General features: G+C 36.8%; 1 protein-coding gene across 1 annotated transcript in view; it reads left to right on the top strand.

Moving 5' to 3' along the window:
- cntnap3 (contactin associated protein family member 3) overlaps positions 1-16563 on the top strand; it is a 603541-nt gene that overhangs the window by 537888 nt on the left and 49090 nt on the right. Inside the window, exon 18 of the mRNA XM_028804840.2 lies at positions 15301-15540. Within this exon, the coding sequence (XP_028660673.1) occupies positions 15301-15540 (240 nt within the window). The remainder of the gene's footprint in view (positions 1-15300; positions 15541-16563) is intronic.

The raw sequence follows: 16563 nt of genomic DNA, 5'->3' as shown, positions 1-16563 counted from the left end.
AGATAAAACCAATTGTACCTTCTGATAAATGTACTAAACTGTTAGCTGACTGACTTTTTCACGCAATTTCAGCTGCTGTATGGTCTTTTACTAAACACTAATCTGCTGTAGGCTAAATGTTTTTTGAATGATTTCTCATTCCCAATATACCTGTGATACTTTAGCAGGGTTATTGTTTCTGATACTGTCATTCAACAGTCACTGCTATGTTGTACTACAACTCATCTTAAACATGCTTTTTTCAGGCACATTATCTCACTAAACTGCATATACACGCAGATAATTTGTTGTTACCTGCTTATGCCAGTTCAATAGTACTTTAGGTGCATATGGAATTGTCACTGATTAAACAATTACATAGTAAAAGCAAGGGTAACTAATAAAGTTATGACTCAGAGTATGACACTACTGTCACGCTAATGGAAGAAAACTGAAATCCCCCTTCATCAGGCTTCTTTTGTGACCCTAATGGACTGAAAAACTTGGTAGGCACTTCCAGTGACCTTCCACTTCAGCTCACTCTGAGGTATCTGGAGCTCCATGCCTTTTACCTTTTAGTTTCACCATACACTACATCAGGGGTGGGCAAAGTCATTCCTGGAGGGCTGCAGTGGCTGCAGGTTTTTGTTCCAACCCAATTGCTTAATAAGAAGCACTTATTGCTCAAGTAACATTTCTGCTTCATTTTAATTGTCTTGCTCGTTAAGATTTTGAACACTTATTACCTATTTTAGTCTTAAACAGCTGTATTTTGGTTTTTAATTGCTCCTTATTAGCAATAAGATGCAAATGATAAAAAGAAACCAGCATTTCTCCATTTAGCTTGTACCCATTTACACCTGTTTGGTTTAATTAAATACTTGGAAGGAAAGTGAAGAGAAAAAAATGAGAATTACATTTTAGACTTCAAATCAATTTGGATGATATCCTTAGAAAGGACAAAAAATTCTAAGATATGAGAATGACCTGACATTGCAGATTTAACGCACTAACAAGCCATGAAATTAAATTATTGGCAAGGATTGTTTTCTAATTAGGCAACTGGGTTGGAACAAAAACCTGCAGCCACTGCGGCCCTCCAGGACTGGCTTTGCCCACCCCTGCACTACATTCATGCCTTAAAAGAGAGCGTGGCAAACTTTGAATATATACTACATACATATATCAAGCATGTTTTGGTCATCCAAGGGAATGACAGGTTCAAACAAGGACACCAACCCGGCCATTCCTGTTTATTAAATACTGTAAACAAAAAGAAACACTAGATGGCGTGAAAATGAAATAAAAACTGTTGCCACCAGAATAATGGTACTGGAATAACAGGCTGTTTTGTCTGTCGTTGGATGATTGAGGTGCTCCTTTGCTCTGGTCACTCGGGAAAGAAGTGATGCCTCCTTCCAAGCGGTTGTGCTTTTATGGCCAAAGGGAGCAGAAGGGACGGAGTCAGTTGCCCTCATTGGGTGATTTATATACAGTATATGCTGTCTTTATAACTATGTACTGTAAATTTATTCATGTGTATTTTCTTTCTCTTAGTGGCAATTTGCTTCTCTGGTGATATACAGTAGGCATTTAATCTACTGTACATGATTAACTGAGTCCTTTACATCCGTTTTTTTATCAAATAGTATCTCATGACTATACAATCTAGTTATTTATTTATTGTATCTATCTTTATTGAATACAGCACAGTGTACCTATGAAATATTTGAAAATGTATATATCTAAGCCATGGAGCTATATAGTTCTAAAACCAAAGCTTTCTTACATGTTTGTTATTAAAAAAAATTAAATCACAGCATTTAAATGACTCTCTATGACATGATTGCTTTTATTTCTAGTGAGAAGTCAGTATATGTATCATCAGACCTCCCTAGAGGCAGCAGACATTGTGGAGGTTATGCACTGTGAATCTCTCCCTCTCCTTTTTTTATTACTCTCTTCCATTTTGAGCACAGAGTATGAAATCGCACTACATGAGCAGTGAGCCATATGATTAAACGCCTCTGTGGAAAAGCATATATTGGTATGACTAGCAGAGTGTTAAAAGGGGGATAGAATAACACTGCTGTGCCATTAGGCCTGCCAGTCAGGATTGCCTTGTGGCAGTGCATTCCCAAAAAGCTAACCACAATCTGTTTACTTTACAGATTCTACAGGGCTTAAAAATGTATCTATGTAGGGACTGTGTAAAATGAGGATTTGCAAAGCGAAACTTTCTAAATTTCTAAAAACTGTACTCAAAAGAGGCTATTGAAGTCATTTCCCATAATTGGGGCCTGTGTATTTAATCACCATCGCAACGTTCACTTTTATTGTAATATTTTTTTTCCTAGCGTTTAAAATAATCCTAAAAAAGACATTTAACCGGGAGATCTGATAATGAGAATGGTAAATAATTTTTATAGGGAAAACAAAACAAACTACAAAGAGTATCAAAAGGCCTTCAATTTAAACCCACCTATAATCAAAGTAGTTCTGCCTTAGATCCATGAGATGCATGCCACTCTCGCCAAATATTTCACTTGGCTTAGTCATTGTCTTTGCTTTGATCTCCACTCAGATCTGCCAATGACATTTAATTGATCCCAATTGTTAAGACCTGGCCTGTTGTTAAGCAGGCTCCTATCAATTATGGAGAATCCACTGCATCCACTAAATAATGTCATCTCCAGACAGAAGAGCAGCTTCAGTGACAGACTGCTGTCACTGTCCTGCTCCACAGACAGATTGAGGAGATCGTTCCTCCCCCAAACTATGCGACTCTTTAATTCCACCAGGGGGGGTAAACGTTAATATTTAACATTATACATAGTTATTGTCTGTTTTTTTCACCTGTATTATTATCATTCTTTAATTTAATATTATTTATTGTATCAGTATGCTGCTGCTGAAGAATGTGAATTTCCCATTGGGATTAATAAAGTATCTATCTATCTATCTATCTATCTATCTATCTATCTATCTATCTATCTATCTATCTATCTATCTATCTATCTATCTATCTATCTATCTATCTATCTATCTATCTATCTATCTATCTATCTTCTGCATTCCCAAAGTGATATTCCATTAAGATATGGCACTTCATTTCTTCTCTCTATATTGTAATTTGCTGCATTAATAACTCACATCTTCTAATTTGAACAATGCATTCAGGAAGACTAAGTAAAAATGTACATCCATGTTGAGAAAATTTAGAAGACATGCAATGTTTTGAATGTATCACACCTGATTAAGGTTAATTAGTAAAAACATTGTGACTGTTTTTTAAATTTTTTTAAATTTACAGTTTGTAAAGATTTCATTCAAATTAAATAGGTTACAAATTAGTGGCATGCAGAACTATGGTTTGTTCACCTCAGATCGCATACTACTTACCTTACCCTAATCACTTAAAGATATTGGTATAGGTATAGAATGCTAAATTATTTGACGACAATGTTAATAAAAGCATGTTGAATTCTAAAGAACCTTTGAGTAGTTCCTAATAAAGCAAATTCATTTTTTTCCAAAACTTAAGTAAAGTATTACATTGTTTGTCCTTTGAGTTATGACAAGTGAGTTAAGGATTCTTTCAGTTAAACAAGCTGTGATGATGTGAAGTTATCAAAAGTAGGATGTTCAAGAAGCTGTAGTGTTTCATCAAGTGTAGACAGACAGAGCATCTAAAGCAGTCATTGGCTGATGGGTTGCCACATGACTGTGTAGTAAAATTGAGTTCATCCAAGCATGACATCTATGATATACAGCCCTCTATTTGGTGTACTATTTATTGCAGTAGTCTGGAATCTGAGACATTGCTTATAAACAACGCTATTGATGCAACTCAAAGAGCTTTCATTTCTATGGTGTTAAAATACACACCATGTCAAAACCTTAGATGACTTGTATCAAACAAACATATAAGAAAGGGGAAGAGAGGCAGGGAATAAAACAAAAAAAAAGCTTGGGAGGTGAAAAGACCACAATGCTAGTGTCAAACGTCGAAATGGAATTAACAAGTGCTGCATAAGAATGTTATGATATTTGTGGTGTTTTGGGGGTGAGCCAAAGTGGTGGTGGTATATATTGTGCTGTGACAGTCTTCTTCTTCTTCTTTCAGCTGCTCCCATTAGGGGTTGCCACAGTGGATCATCTTCTTCCATATCTTTCTGTCCTCTGCATCTTGTTCTGTTACACCCATCACCTGCATGTCCTCTCTCACCACATCCATTAATCTCCTCTTAGCTGTGACAGCATTGTATATTAATTTGAATTTCAGTGGCCATGGACAGTTTGTTGGGGCTTCCTTGCATTTGGGGCAAAGCTGATCAAATATATTGTCATTATATAAATCACTATCTCTATATACCCCCAAAAATAAGTATATTTTATAAATGGTAGAAGCATATGATTGTCTTGTAAGGATGCAACAGACAATAAAACTCAAGCATCTCCTGTACTTGTACCATATTCTTAAGTATGTTTTGAGCCAGCAGATTTTCCACTTACTGTAGATGTTGATGCTCACAAGAGTACATACTATTAGGATGTACTACTGGATTTCCTGGCTATAGCTAATCAGGCATTCATGTTAAGGTGTCCTGATTCCTTCCATTCCATATACTGTAGTTGAAACATAGTACTAAAATTCATACTTACTTTAGTGTAATGCTACACTTTGTATTAATTTTTTTATTATATATTATTGATATTAAGGATTACATTATAATGAGTAAATTATAAATCAGTAAGACATGCAATACTTCATTCTATTCAAGTCAGGCCAGATAACTGTGAACTTTCCTCTCCCTATCTTTAGAGCTTTATTTTGAAGTAATTGCTCAGAGATAGTGATCTATTAAAAATGGTTACCAATTGTTTTTCATCTTTAGTTAATCAAAGACAACATTAATAAATGCCAGATCAGGATTCTAGAAATTCTAGAGAACTTTTGAATTATTTCTTGCTAAGCGAATTTAAGCTTTCTAATTCAGTAAAGTAAGTCATCGTTTTTTTTTCTATTGTGTTATGGTAGGTGGGATAGGACCCTTTAATTTGAGTCAGATAAAATGACGTGCCAGGATTGTTGATCAAGTAAGAACTGATGCCCCATGGTATGTTACTCTAAACAGAACCCCTAGAATATTAGAGATTATTGTTAAACCAATACTATTGAACATTGAACATTTAAAAAAACATAACACAGTGAAGCAGGTACCCTGTATTATCACTAATACTTTCAAAATCTATTTGAAAGTTCCCATTTACAGTGATGTCTCAGATTATATACAGGAGCATTCTTTTGAAAGCAATGGTACAGCACACTTCCAAGACACTACCTATATCTTATTTGTGACAAGAAAGTATAATTTCTGAAGAAGATACTGGGAGAATTTTATAGTTGGCTTATTTATATGTATGCAGTAGAAATGTTTTGACAAAGGTCATGTTTGAGGCAAAGCCAATCAAAGGATGCAAATATTTAAAGACCTGTTTTAAATTCTGTGTATTTTAGAGATAAATATATATAAATATATGTTTGTCTGGTAAGGGTGTAATAATTAACAGGGATATGTCAGCCCTTCAGTAATTAATGGTAACTATAGACAAAGCAAATATGAGGTGAAGACTTGACAAGTTAATAAGTTCTTTTTTAACGTATTCCACAAAGGTGCTAAAATTAAAGTTATTTAAATATTTCATTATAATAATATTTCTTTACATTTATATAGCGTTTTTCTCACTTCAGCCAGCACTGATGAGCAGCATCCACCTGGATGATGCGGTGGCAGTCATTTTGGTGTCCGTACGGTCACTGTGCATTAGCTATTAGATGGGGAAGTGGTAAGATAGTTAGAAAATTAGAGACTGGGGATGATTATGAGTCCAGAATGACTAGGCTGAGGAGGACAATTCAGCCAGGATTTCGGAATACACACTACTCTTTATGAAGGATGCCCAGGGATCTTTTATGACCACAGAGAGTCAGGACATCAGTTTTACGTCTAATCTGAAGGATGGCACCATTTTAACAGCACAGTATCCCCGTCACTGCACTGAGGCTTTGGGATGCACATTCAGACCAAAGGGTAAGTGCCCCCTGCTGACCTCAAGAACATGTTTTCCAACAGCAACCCAAGCTTTTCCTAGATGGTACTGGCCGGACCTGAACATGCTTAGCTGTTGGTGGATGACTTGTTCTGGAGTGGATGTGCATTTGCGTATTTATGATTCCCAGGAATGTGAACTGCTGTGAAACAGTTAAAAAAAAAATAACCCATCATATTTAAACTAAGGCAGTCTGCTGGAAATAATTAACTGTTATTCAAATTAATCTCGAATCCAGAAATTTTGTAGAAACCTTATAATACATTTAGTAAACGTATTTTCAGTATGGAAATGTTTTAACTATTTTTCCCTTTACAGTTGCATTCTGACAGTTCCCTTCACTAACTCCATGAAATCTACTATATTTCTTATTTTATCACCATAATGGAAATTATTCTGCAAGGTATTTTGCACAATAGCATAATAGTGCATATACACCAAAGAATAATTTATTATTATTAATAGATAATTGCTGTAGTTTTGAACACAGGCAGCGCTCAAACAATCAATCTTTTTTTTTTTTTGTTGCACTTTCACTGTGGTTCATTTCTTTCTTCTAATCTGCTTACATGATGCCCATTCATACAGTACCATTAAGGAACATGCAAGTTAAGTGGGTTGGCTCAGTGTCATGCAGTAATTGGGTTTTAAATCTGCAAAATGAAACTCATTAGCAACAAGGCCATAGTGGCAGTCGGGTGGTGTAGATTCACAAGAGGCTAGTATCATTCTTATCCTGATACTGGTAATATATGTTTTGGTGCTTTTCCAATACTTTAGCTAATTACAGTAGTGTCACATTCTTGAACTACTTAAACAGTTTTTTGGAGTGTGACAGAGAGCTAAAATAGTAGCAGTACTAGGCATTAAGGGATAATTGATTTCAGTGCTGCAAGCAGACAAACTTGATGATGATTGATAACAGCATTACATGCATGAATAAGCAAAATATCCAAACTGAAAAAACAGCCTCTCCTCATGACATACAATAGCAAGACCAAAAATAATAAGTCAGGCACATTTCTGTGAGGTGATTATTCAGTATATACTGGTTTTATAGTATCATTAATGTTTCAGGGAAAACTGTTTTATTTCTATTATTTTATTAGTACTATTATTGACATTTATTTTCTGTGAATTTCCATGATAGTTCAAACACTTTCAACTGAAGATATCATTTTTCAATTATATTTTAAAATAGATGACAACAGAAAATTCAAGATATGGTGGACTTGGCAGTTGTTTTATAGCTACTGAGTGCACTGACGATAAACCATTAAGGCAGTCATCAAATATCTAGCACCCTTTATCAATATTAGATTAAGTTAGATAACTTTTATTAATTCCATGGGGAAATGCAGCAGCAGAAACATAAAAAAACAAGGCTACAGACTCACAGGACAGATAATACAGCCAATCAATCGATCAATCAATCAGTCATTAAGTAAATAAATAATATTGAATGTAATGAGTACTTTGGGCGGAAACACTGAATTGCCCTGCTAGCAGTGGCCAGATAAGACCCCAGAGGCACTTCTTAGCACACCATGGTGGAAAGAACCTTTTTTCTGAAAGTGCTCCAAGACAGCACTTCCTGGAGGGGATTTTTCATGATGTCGTCCACTTTTGCCATCAGTCTGCTTTCCACACCAGCTTCCAGGGTTCACCCTGTGATGAAGCAGGCTTTTGTGATAAGTTTGTTCAGGCATTCTGCTTCTTTTGAGCTCAGTTTGCTTCCCCAGCAGACTGAAGTGTAGAACAACACAGTGGCTACTATGGACTAGTAGAACCTTTCCAGCAGCTTAATGCACACATCAAAAGACCCCCGAGTCTTCTTAGCAAGTCCAGTCTGATCTGGCCCTTCTTCTACAGAGCCATTGTCTTGTTAGACCACTCCAGGTTGTTGTTCAAGTGAACCCCCAGGTGCTTGTAGCTCTGCACCACTTCCATGTCCTCCACCTGAAGTTCTCAGACACTCCTTGGCACGTGTAAAGTCCACCACGCGCTCTTTTGTTTTGCTGATGTTGAGTTGCAAGTTGTTGTCCCAGCACTACAAGATGAAGTCCTCAATAACTTTCCTGTACTCTGATTCGTCTCCATTATTAATGCTGCCTACGAAGGACGAGTTGTCTGAACATTTCTGTAGATGACAAGCGTTGGTATTGTAATGGAAGTCAGTTGTGTGGAGGGTGAACAGGAATGGCGACAGGACAGTTCACTGAAGTGCTCCAGTATTAAATATATCCTTCCTTTTTCACTCATGATACGCTAATTTTTGCCTTGCTTTAAATCGCCTAATTTTCTAACATTACCTTACAAAGAAAAATTTGGTGCCCAAGATCAATGCATTATGATCTTGGGACGTGGCAGCTTTGAAATAATGAAAGCCAACAGGCCACAGAGTCACAATGAACCAGCAACACTGAAGGTTTTCTGGCAGGCAACAGATTTAAGTACTTTTGATTGCAAAGATAATATGCTGTTCTGGAAGGCACAACTCGGCTCAACTGCTTTTCCAAAGCCCTCTTGGTGGGTAAACTGCACATCAAAGCCACAGTCAGAGTGATCATGCCTCATCAATGACAGTTAGAAGTTGCGGGCATTGGCCCATCACCTGCTTAACCTCTGTGCAAGCAGCCTGCTTAGATGTACTTTTGAATAGCCCTGCAGCAGATGTTAAATCATTCATTTACAGTAGTTTGTTATATTTTCAGTGTTGCAAACAGAATCTTTAACAACTAAATCATACTTCAGTGCTTCATGTAAATCGAAACACACAATAATGATAAAGAACAAGCATCCCTGTTCAAAGGTGTGCACTGTGGTAACTGCCAGTGACCAGCCACAAACCCGCAACATCAGCCTCTCCTTGCAGCATGACATATGTGGGCTGTCAAAGAGAGATTTCAGGTAAATATAAGGAGGGCTTAGGCCCTCAGTCCTAAAGTAGACTAAATGTGAAAAAGTCATGGGTGTGTGAATGGTTAAAATTATTTGTAAACCAATATGTATTATTTTTCTGTCCAGTAGATCTTTATCTGTTATTTGAATCTGAAGGTGGTGTTTGAATTCTGTCAGCAAATAATTTTAAAATAGAACTCTCCAACTCACCATTTTAATTGGCATTATATTGCCTTTTAATATTTTAATTGTCTTTATAACTTTGCCAATCACAAGGTTTGCATGCTGCAGCTTCCCCCTTTTCCGCACTTACAGATTAAGCAATTTTTTTTTGTGTGCATGAAAGTGAAGGTGATGGGTTGTGGGCTGTATGCTCTATCTTTGTATAAAATCTTACATCCTCTTTATGGCTGGATTCTACTCAACTAATAAAAATATTAAACCAGGAATGAAATCTTTAAATCCAGGCACATTGGACATGTTTATATATGGCTACATTTACTCACATTGTTCAGTTAAAAGGAAGTTTTTATAATATAAAACTTGTATAATAAATAATACAAAAAGTGGGATCATCATTTCTTAGCAGAAAAAGATGAACAATGCATTTAACAATTATTACTTCAATGTGGAGAGTCACAGTTTTAATATTCTTCATTCCCGGTTACCATGTCAGGGCCCTGTTGTGGATAGTTTCTGGCTTTTAATCTGGTTCAGATACCATAGACATCCAAAGTCAATCCACAATATCTTACTACTGTATATCCGGTGTCGCAGGAAACAAAAGTAACAGAAACCTTTAATTCCGTCAGACCTTTGTGAACAGGATCAGCTCCTAGAAACGTATTCTTGACTTTTTGTATCATTTTCAGTGTAATGTATTTCTACCTTCCTCTTCAAAAGGAAGCAGAACAAACCTGGAGGCCATGTGGTGTTCTTTTTCTAGAGGGTTGCACTGTGATCCCAGAAGGTGAAGCAAACCATGACAATACTTTTGAGAAGTTATTGTGGTCAACTAGACTGTTGCATCACCAAGCAAAATTGACCGTTCTGTATTTTTCAAGCCTGTTTGCTTTTAACAATTTGTGCTGCACTTGGATTTTAAATTTAAAATTATTCATTTGGACAAAGAACTAAAATTAATTCAATTGTCTACCTCGTGCCAGCAATGAAAATGTTAAAGCACAATATATATTTCAGATGATATGATAAGTGCCTTGAGCAAGGCGCTATATAAATAAAAAGTATTATTATTATTTATTATTATGACAGAGCTGTTTTGTTCACTGGTATAAAATAGGTTGAAAACTCACTGAAGTGTTAAAATAAAAAGTGAGTAGCTTTGTTTGTACTTGGTAATATAGTAACTGGAACCAGATCTTTTTCTCTCCTCTGCACCATCTGGTTGTCAGCATATGACAGGATTCTTGCTTATCCAGTTTTCCACCAAAGTACATCAAGCAAACTCTGCGAGGTAAAAATACATACAAATGGTACATTTCCTCATATATACACGCATGTGTTTCAAAATCACAAACTCCTTGCAGAAATTGAAATGTTTTTTTAGTGAAATATAAATCTCTGATGAAAAGGAAGTGTAGATTTTATCACAAGATGAAGTCAACAATGACAGTAATAGCAAACTATTTGTGCCATTCCTCAACATGCATGTAGAAAAATCCTTATCTCTTTGTTTAGATGAGAGTTGCTAAGCCTTAAGTTAAAAGCCTATGGGGAGGTCCGGCCACCTCGTGTGGATGAAATCTAATCATGAGAATGTTACTGGTAGTCGTTATAGTTCAACTCACACCAGCCCACAAGAGGTCCTGCACACATACCCCTCAGGTAAAGCAGCAGCATTTCACTTTGACCCCTTTCATTACAAAACGTGTCTAAGCCTGAGTTTGATTATATGTCTACAGGGTGTGTCTAGAGATGGACAGTAAATAAGAAAATCAATAAAAGCTGAGAACATCAAGGGATGCTCAGTCAAGTTTAGAAAGGCTTACACAATGCAACCAAGCTTGCTTTACAAAGGCTTACACCGTGCACCGACTACCTGCCTAGCATTTGTTAAGGTTTCATGCATTTCTTCACATTTAAAGAGCTCTTGGATGCTCTAGGGCGGGGGTCCTCAATCCCAGTCCTGGAGGGCCGCAGTGGCTGCAGGTTTTTGTTCTAACCAAGTTGCTTAATTAGAAAGCTATTCTTGCCAATAATTTAATTTCTTTAATTTTCTTCCCCTTTCTAAGGATATCATCCAAATAATTTGAAGGCTAAAATGGAGGAGTAATTCTCAGTCCTTCACTTTCCTTCCAAGTATTTAGTTAAACCCAATAGTGCATGATAAATACACACAGGTGTAAATGGTAACAAGCTAAATGGAGAAATGCTGGTCTCTTTTGTCATTTGCATGTTATTGCTAATTAGCAGCAATTAAAATCCAAGAATACATCTGTTTAAGACTAAAATAAGCAATAAGGGTTCAAAATTTTTATGAGCAAGACCACTATAGTGAAGCAGAAGTGTTACTTGAGCAATAAGTGCTTCTTATTAAGCAACTGGGTTGGAGCAAAAACCTGCAGCCACTGTGGTCCTCCAGGACTGTAATTGAGGACCCCTGCTCTAAGGTAAATAAACTAGCCAGCAAAATCACATTAACATGGACAACTGCTGTATCTCCGGCTCCTGATCCCTGCAATAGCAGCGCCAACTCAGATGTTCTGTATCCAGATTTGTGAAATAATACGAGAAAAGCTTGTTAATGGATGCTCCCTAACATTTTCAAAAAAAACTAATGAACATTTTTTTGAGATGAGACGAATAAGCAAATGTCGATGGACACTCAGCTTTGTTCTACAGCCAAGGTCCACCATTACTAAAGCAACAAAATGCACACTAGCATTAGTTACATAGTGCGCTTTTTGGCAATGAGATGAAAATATAAGAGCCTTTTCATTAAAAGTAATTTGAATGAATTTTGGAAATTGATTAAATGTTTTTGATTTGAATAGAAAATCGTGTGCAAATAAAATACTGAGGAGCCCAATTGCTTTAGGATTTCAAGACGTAAGAGGGGCACTGAGAAGTTCACATTGGCAGGTTAAAAAGTTTATCTGAATGATGAAGGGTTAATCACAAGGAGTGATTGAAGCACATTTACTGTATGTTAGGTTGTTTATATGTCTACAGGGTGTGTCTTGAGAAGGACAGTAAATAACGAAATCAATAAAAGCTGAGAACATCAAGGGATGTTTAGTCAAGTTTAGAAAAGCTTACACAATGCAACCAAGCTTGCTTTGCTAAGGCTTACACTGTGCACCTACTATCTACCTAGCATTTGTTAAGGTTTCATGCATTTATTCACATGTTTAAAGAGCTCTTGGTTGCTCTAGGGTAAATACACTAGCCAACAAAATCACATTAACATGGACAAGTGCTGCATCTCCGGCTCCCGATCCCTGCAATGGCAGCGCCAACTCAGATGTTCTGTATCCAGATTTGTGAAATAATACGAGAAAAGCTTGTTAATGGATGCACCCTAACATTTACAAAAAAACTAATAAGGGCGGAACTGAACATTTTTTTGAGATGAGGCGAATAAGTAAATGTCGATGGACACTCAGCTTTGTTCTGCAGCCAAGGTCTACCATTACTAAAGCAACAAAATGCACACTAGTTTTGACTGAAGTAGTTACATAGTGAGCTTTTTGGCAATGAGATGAAAATATAAGTGCCTTTTCATTAAAAGTAATTTGAAAGAATTTTGGAAATTGATCAAATGTTTTTGATTTGAATAAAAAATCATGTATAAATAAAATACTGAGGAACCCAATTGCCTTAGGATTTCAAGACGTAGGAAGGGCACTGAGGAGTTTACATTGGCAGCCAAAAGAGACAGTTTATCTGACTGATGAAGAGTTAATCATGAGGAGTTAGATAGATAGATAGATAGATAGATAGATAGATAGATAGATAGATAGATAGATAGATAGATAGATAGATAGATAGATAGATAGATAGATAGATAGATAGATAGATAGATAGATAGATAGGTACTTTATTAATCCCAAGGGGAAATTCACATTCTCCAGCAGCAGCATACTGATACAAAAAAACAATATTAAATTAAAGATTGATAATAATGCAGGAAAAAACAGACAATAACTTTTTATAATGTTAACGTTTACCCCCCCTGGTGGAATTAAAGAGTCGCATAGTTTGGGGGAGGAACGATCTTCTCAGTCTGTCAGTGGAGTGATTTAAGCACATTTACTGTATGTTAGGTTGAATTCCCACTGGGACTGGGTGGTCTTTTGACCTTGGAACCCTAGAAGATTTTGTTTTTTCTTTCTCCAGCTTAACTGTTTTTATTGTTCTGTCCTTCCGGTCATCTGACCTTATTATCATATTCCTCTGTAAAGACTTACAATATAATATTATAAATATATTATATATATAGTGAGAGAGTGAGAGACGGCCAGCAGCTCAATCCAGCCGGGATGTCCCCGAACTGGAAGAGTGGAGGAAGGCTGCCTTTCCAGGACACTGCCTCCCCCAGGATGCTAGGTGGCAGCTCCCCTGAACGGTAACTGTACCGCGGATTCCCTCAGGGCATCATGGGACATAGAGTCCATTTTCTCAGCCCTGTTGGGTGCAGTGGGTGCCGCCAGGGGGAGCTCATAAAAGACCTAGGGACTCCTACTTTTCCTACAACCTAGAATAACAACAACAACATTTATTTATATAGCACATTTTCAGACAAAAAAGTAGCTCAAAGTGCTTTACATAATGAAGAAAAGAAAAATTAAAGACAAAGCAAGAAATTAAAATAAGACAACATTAGTTAACATAGAATAAGAATAAGGCCCAATGGCCAGGGAGGACAGAAAAAACAAAAAAAATCTGCAGGGGTTCCAGGCCACGAGACCGCCCAGTCCCTTCTGGGCATTCTACCTAACATAAATGAAATAGTCCTCTTTGTATTTAGTATAAGTTTAGTAGATGTACTTCGAGTCACGAGGACAGAAGCCCACAGTACTTCTGGGATGTGTGAGGACTGATGATGTGGCGTTTGACCCGGGCCAAGTAATATATAAAGGACTGGTAGAGACCCAGCAAGTGGAGGTGGAGTTGGGAGGTTGGGTGACAAAGCTGCTGGGAGTGGAGGATTATTGTGGTATTATTGATTATTGATTATTTGTATTGGGGATTGTGGCGATTGTGGTGCTTTGTGCACTTTATTGAAGAAAAGAATTAAAATTATACTTGGTGCTTTTAAACGTGTGTCCGGAACGTCTGTCTGTTGGGTTTCATGGGGCAACAGCGCCCCCTAGGGTCCACAATATATATATATATATATATATATATATATATATATATATATATAATATAGATAGATAGATAGATAGATATACACACACACTACATATAGAGAGAGATATGTGTATTTATATATATGTTAACATCACTTTAATAGAGGCCCAATGAAACAACAGACAAATTAAAAAGAGCAGCCTCAGTTATGGGATGCATTCTGGACCTACTATGGAGGTAGTAGCAAAATTATTATTATTTTTTTTAATTTACTTCTTTTTCATCATTCTGGTGTGTGTTTAGACATCTATCTATCTATCTATCTATCTATCTATCTATCTATCTATCTATCTGTCTGTCTGTCTGTCTGTCTGTCTGTCTGTCTGTCTGTCTGTCTGTCTGTCTGTCTGTCTGTCTGAAACATGTGCGGATGAGAAAATTGAGGACCCTCAGATAGCTCCATGTGAGTGTGTATATGAGTGTGTCCTGCAATGGGCTAGTGCACCTTGAATGTGTTGGCACCACAAATCTTTCTTTAATCTGCTTATCCAGTTGAAAGATGAGGAATAGATGTATAACATTTGCATTTTATTTATGCTTAATTGACACATCGTCTCTATAACTTCAATAAAAGTATCATTTTAAATTTATTCATTAAAGTAATGTTTATTTTTTAAGTGTTCTCATGATTGACACAACCTTCTTTTCTTTATGTCTATAGCAGTTTTCATTCTGAATGCGATTCTCAAGAATTCTACATTTGACTTTATTAATATCCACTGTGGCAGTGCTTTGTGCAATCTTTTTTTTTTTTTTTTTTTTTTTAAAGTTACATGTGATCTATTATTTATAAAATTATAAATGCACTCGAAGAAAACAAAACAAAAAAAACAGTAAATTTTTAAAAGTATCTTATCAAGTAATGGCACTGTTCAGTCCGCTTAATAACACTTCAATTTCCTTTGACTGTATTGATTTCTTTTTTTCAAGGAGGCACTGCCTCAAGGCAGAGAGGATTTCTTGGATGCATCCGTTCTTTACAATTAAATGGGGCAACACTAGACCTTGAAGAAAGAGCAAAGATTACGCCCGGAGTGAATCCTGGATGCCGTGGACACTGCAGTAGCTATGGCAGTCTTTGTCAAAATAATGGGAAATGCATTGAAAAATACAATGGATTCTCATGTGATTGTAGCTCATCTGCTTACACAGGACCATTCTGTAAGAAAGGTAAGAATGAAAAAGCTAAACATGGGCACTACTTTATGTGCAATGCTATATGTGTCTGCATATATTGAAGGGGTAGATTGGCAAAGAGAAGGGGCTGTCCCAACAAAGACCCTTGGAAATTTGAGAGAGAGCCACAGACAATACACCATGACAGAAAGTCATATTTAACTGTGTATCTTTAATGCCATCAGTGTGGTAAAGAGCAAAGGGCATGAAAAAAATGAGAGAGAAAGAGAATTTGAGAACACCTTTGCTCACGAGAGTGGGAAGGCAGAGGCTGCCATAGTGAAATGTCTATGTGTTGTGTTGGAGTATACTTGGCTCCTAGGAGTGGTGGTATAAAAGTGGAACTTTAGTGGGAACTTGAGAGAGAGAGACAGAGACTGACAGAACTGCAAGAAACCAGGAGGTGGTGGCATGGAGATTTTCCAAATAGAATGAGGGATGAAGTTGCATCCTGTGAGGACTGAATGACAGATGATGTTGTCACATGGATGGGACAATGTTGTCTATTTATGTCTTGGCAGCCTAATCATTTATTGGCTTCCTGGCTCAACGGTACAAGGACACCAGAAGTAATTAGAAGGTGCTGCAACCTGGTATTCCAGCAGTCAAAGTGGTACTTTTCACGAGATTTGAGGGATTATGCAAGAAATTACCTCAGAATGGTGTTTAAAGTCAACTTAGATGAGTCTAGAGTTGAAAGGATAGTTGAGTGTATAGTTCAGTGCCATATGAAAGAGAGAGAGTGAGAGACAAACAGTGAGAAAAACTGAGGGATAGGGACAGTAAATTTGGAGTTCATGGACAGTGATGACTGATACAAATTTTTATTCGCCCATGTATTTTAATTTCTTCTTCAACCCTTTTCTCCATGTGCAATAGCATGGAACAGTTTACTACCGTACTATGATGCAGAGTGAGTGTTAATGCTGAGGATTCCAAGATGCTTCCAAAAATGCCCACTACAGGGAGAAATTCCATCCAAATCCTGGCTAGATACAAAAAGGGCCAGGTAGAAAT

The sequence above is a fragment of the Erpetoichthys calabaricus genome, chromosome 7 (genome assembly GCF_900747795.2).
Source record: "Erpetoichthys calabaricus chromosome 7, fErpCal1.3, whole genome shotgun sequence".
Taxonomy (NCBI): domain Eukaryota; kingdom Metazoa; phylum Chordata; class Cladistia; order Polypteriformes; family Polypteridae; genus Erpetoichthys; species Erpetoichthys calabaricus.
The sequence above is the reverse complement of the archived record's forward strand: the minus strand, read 5'-3'. Positions and strand labels throughout refer to the sequence as shown.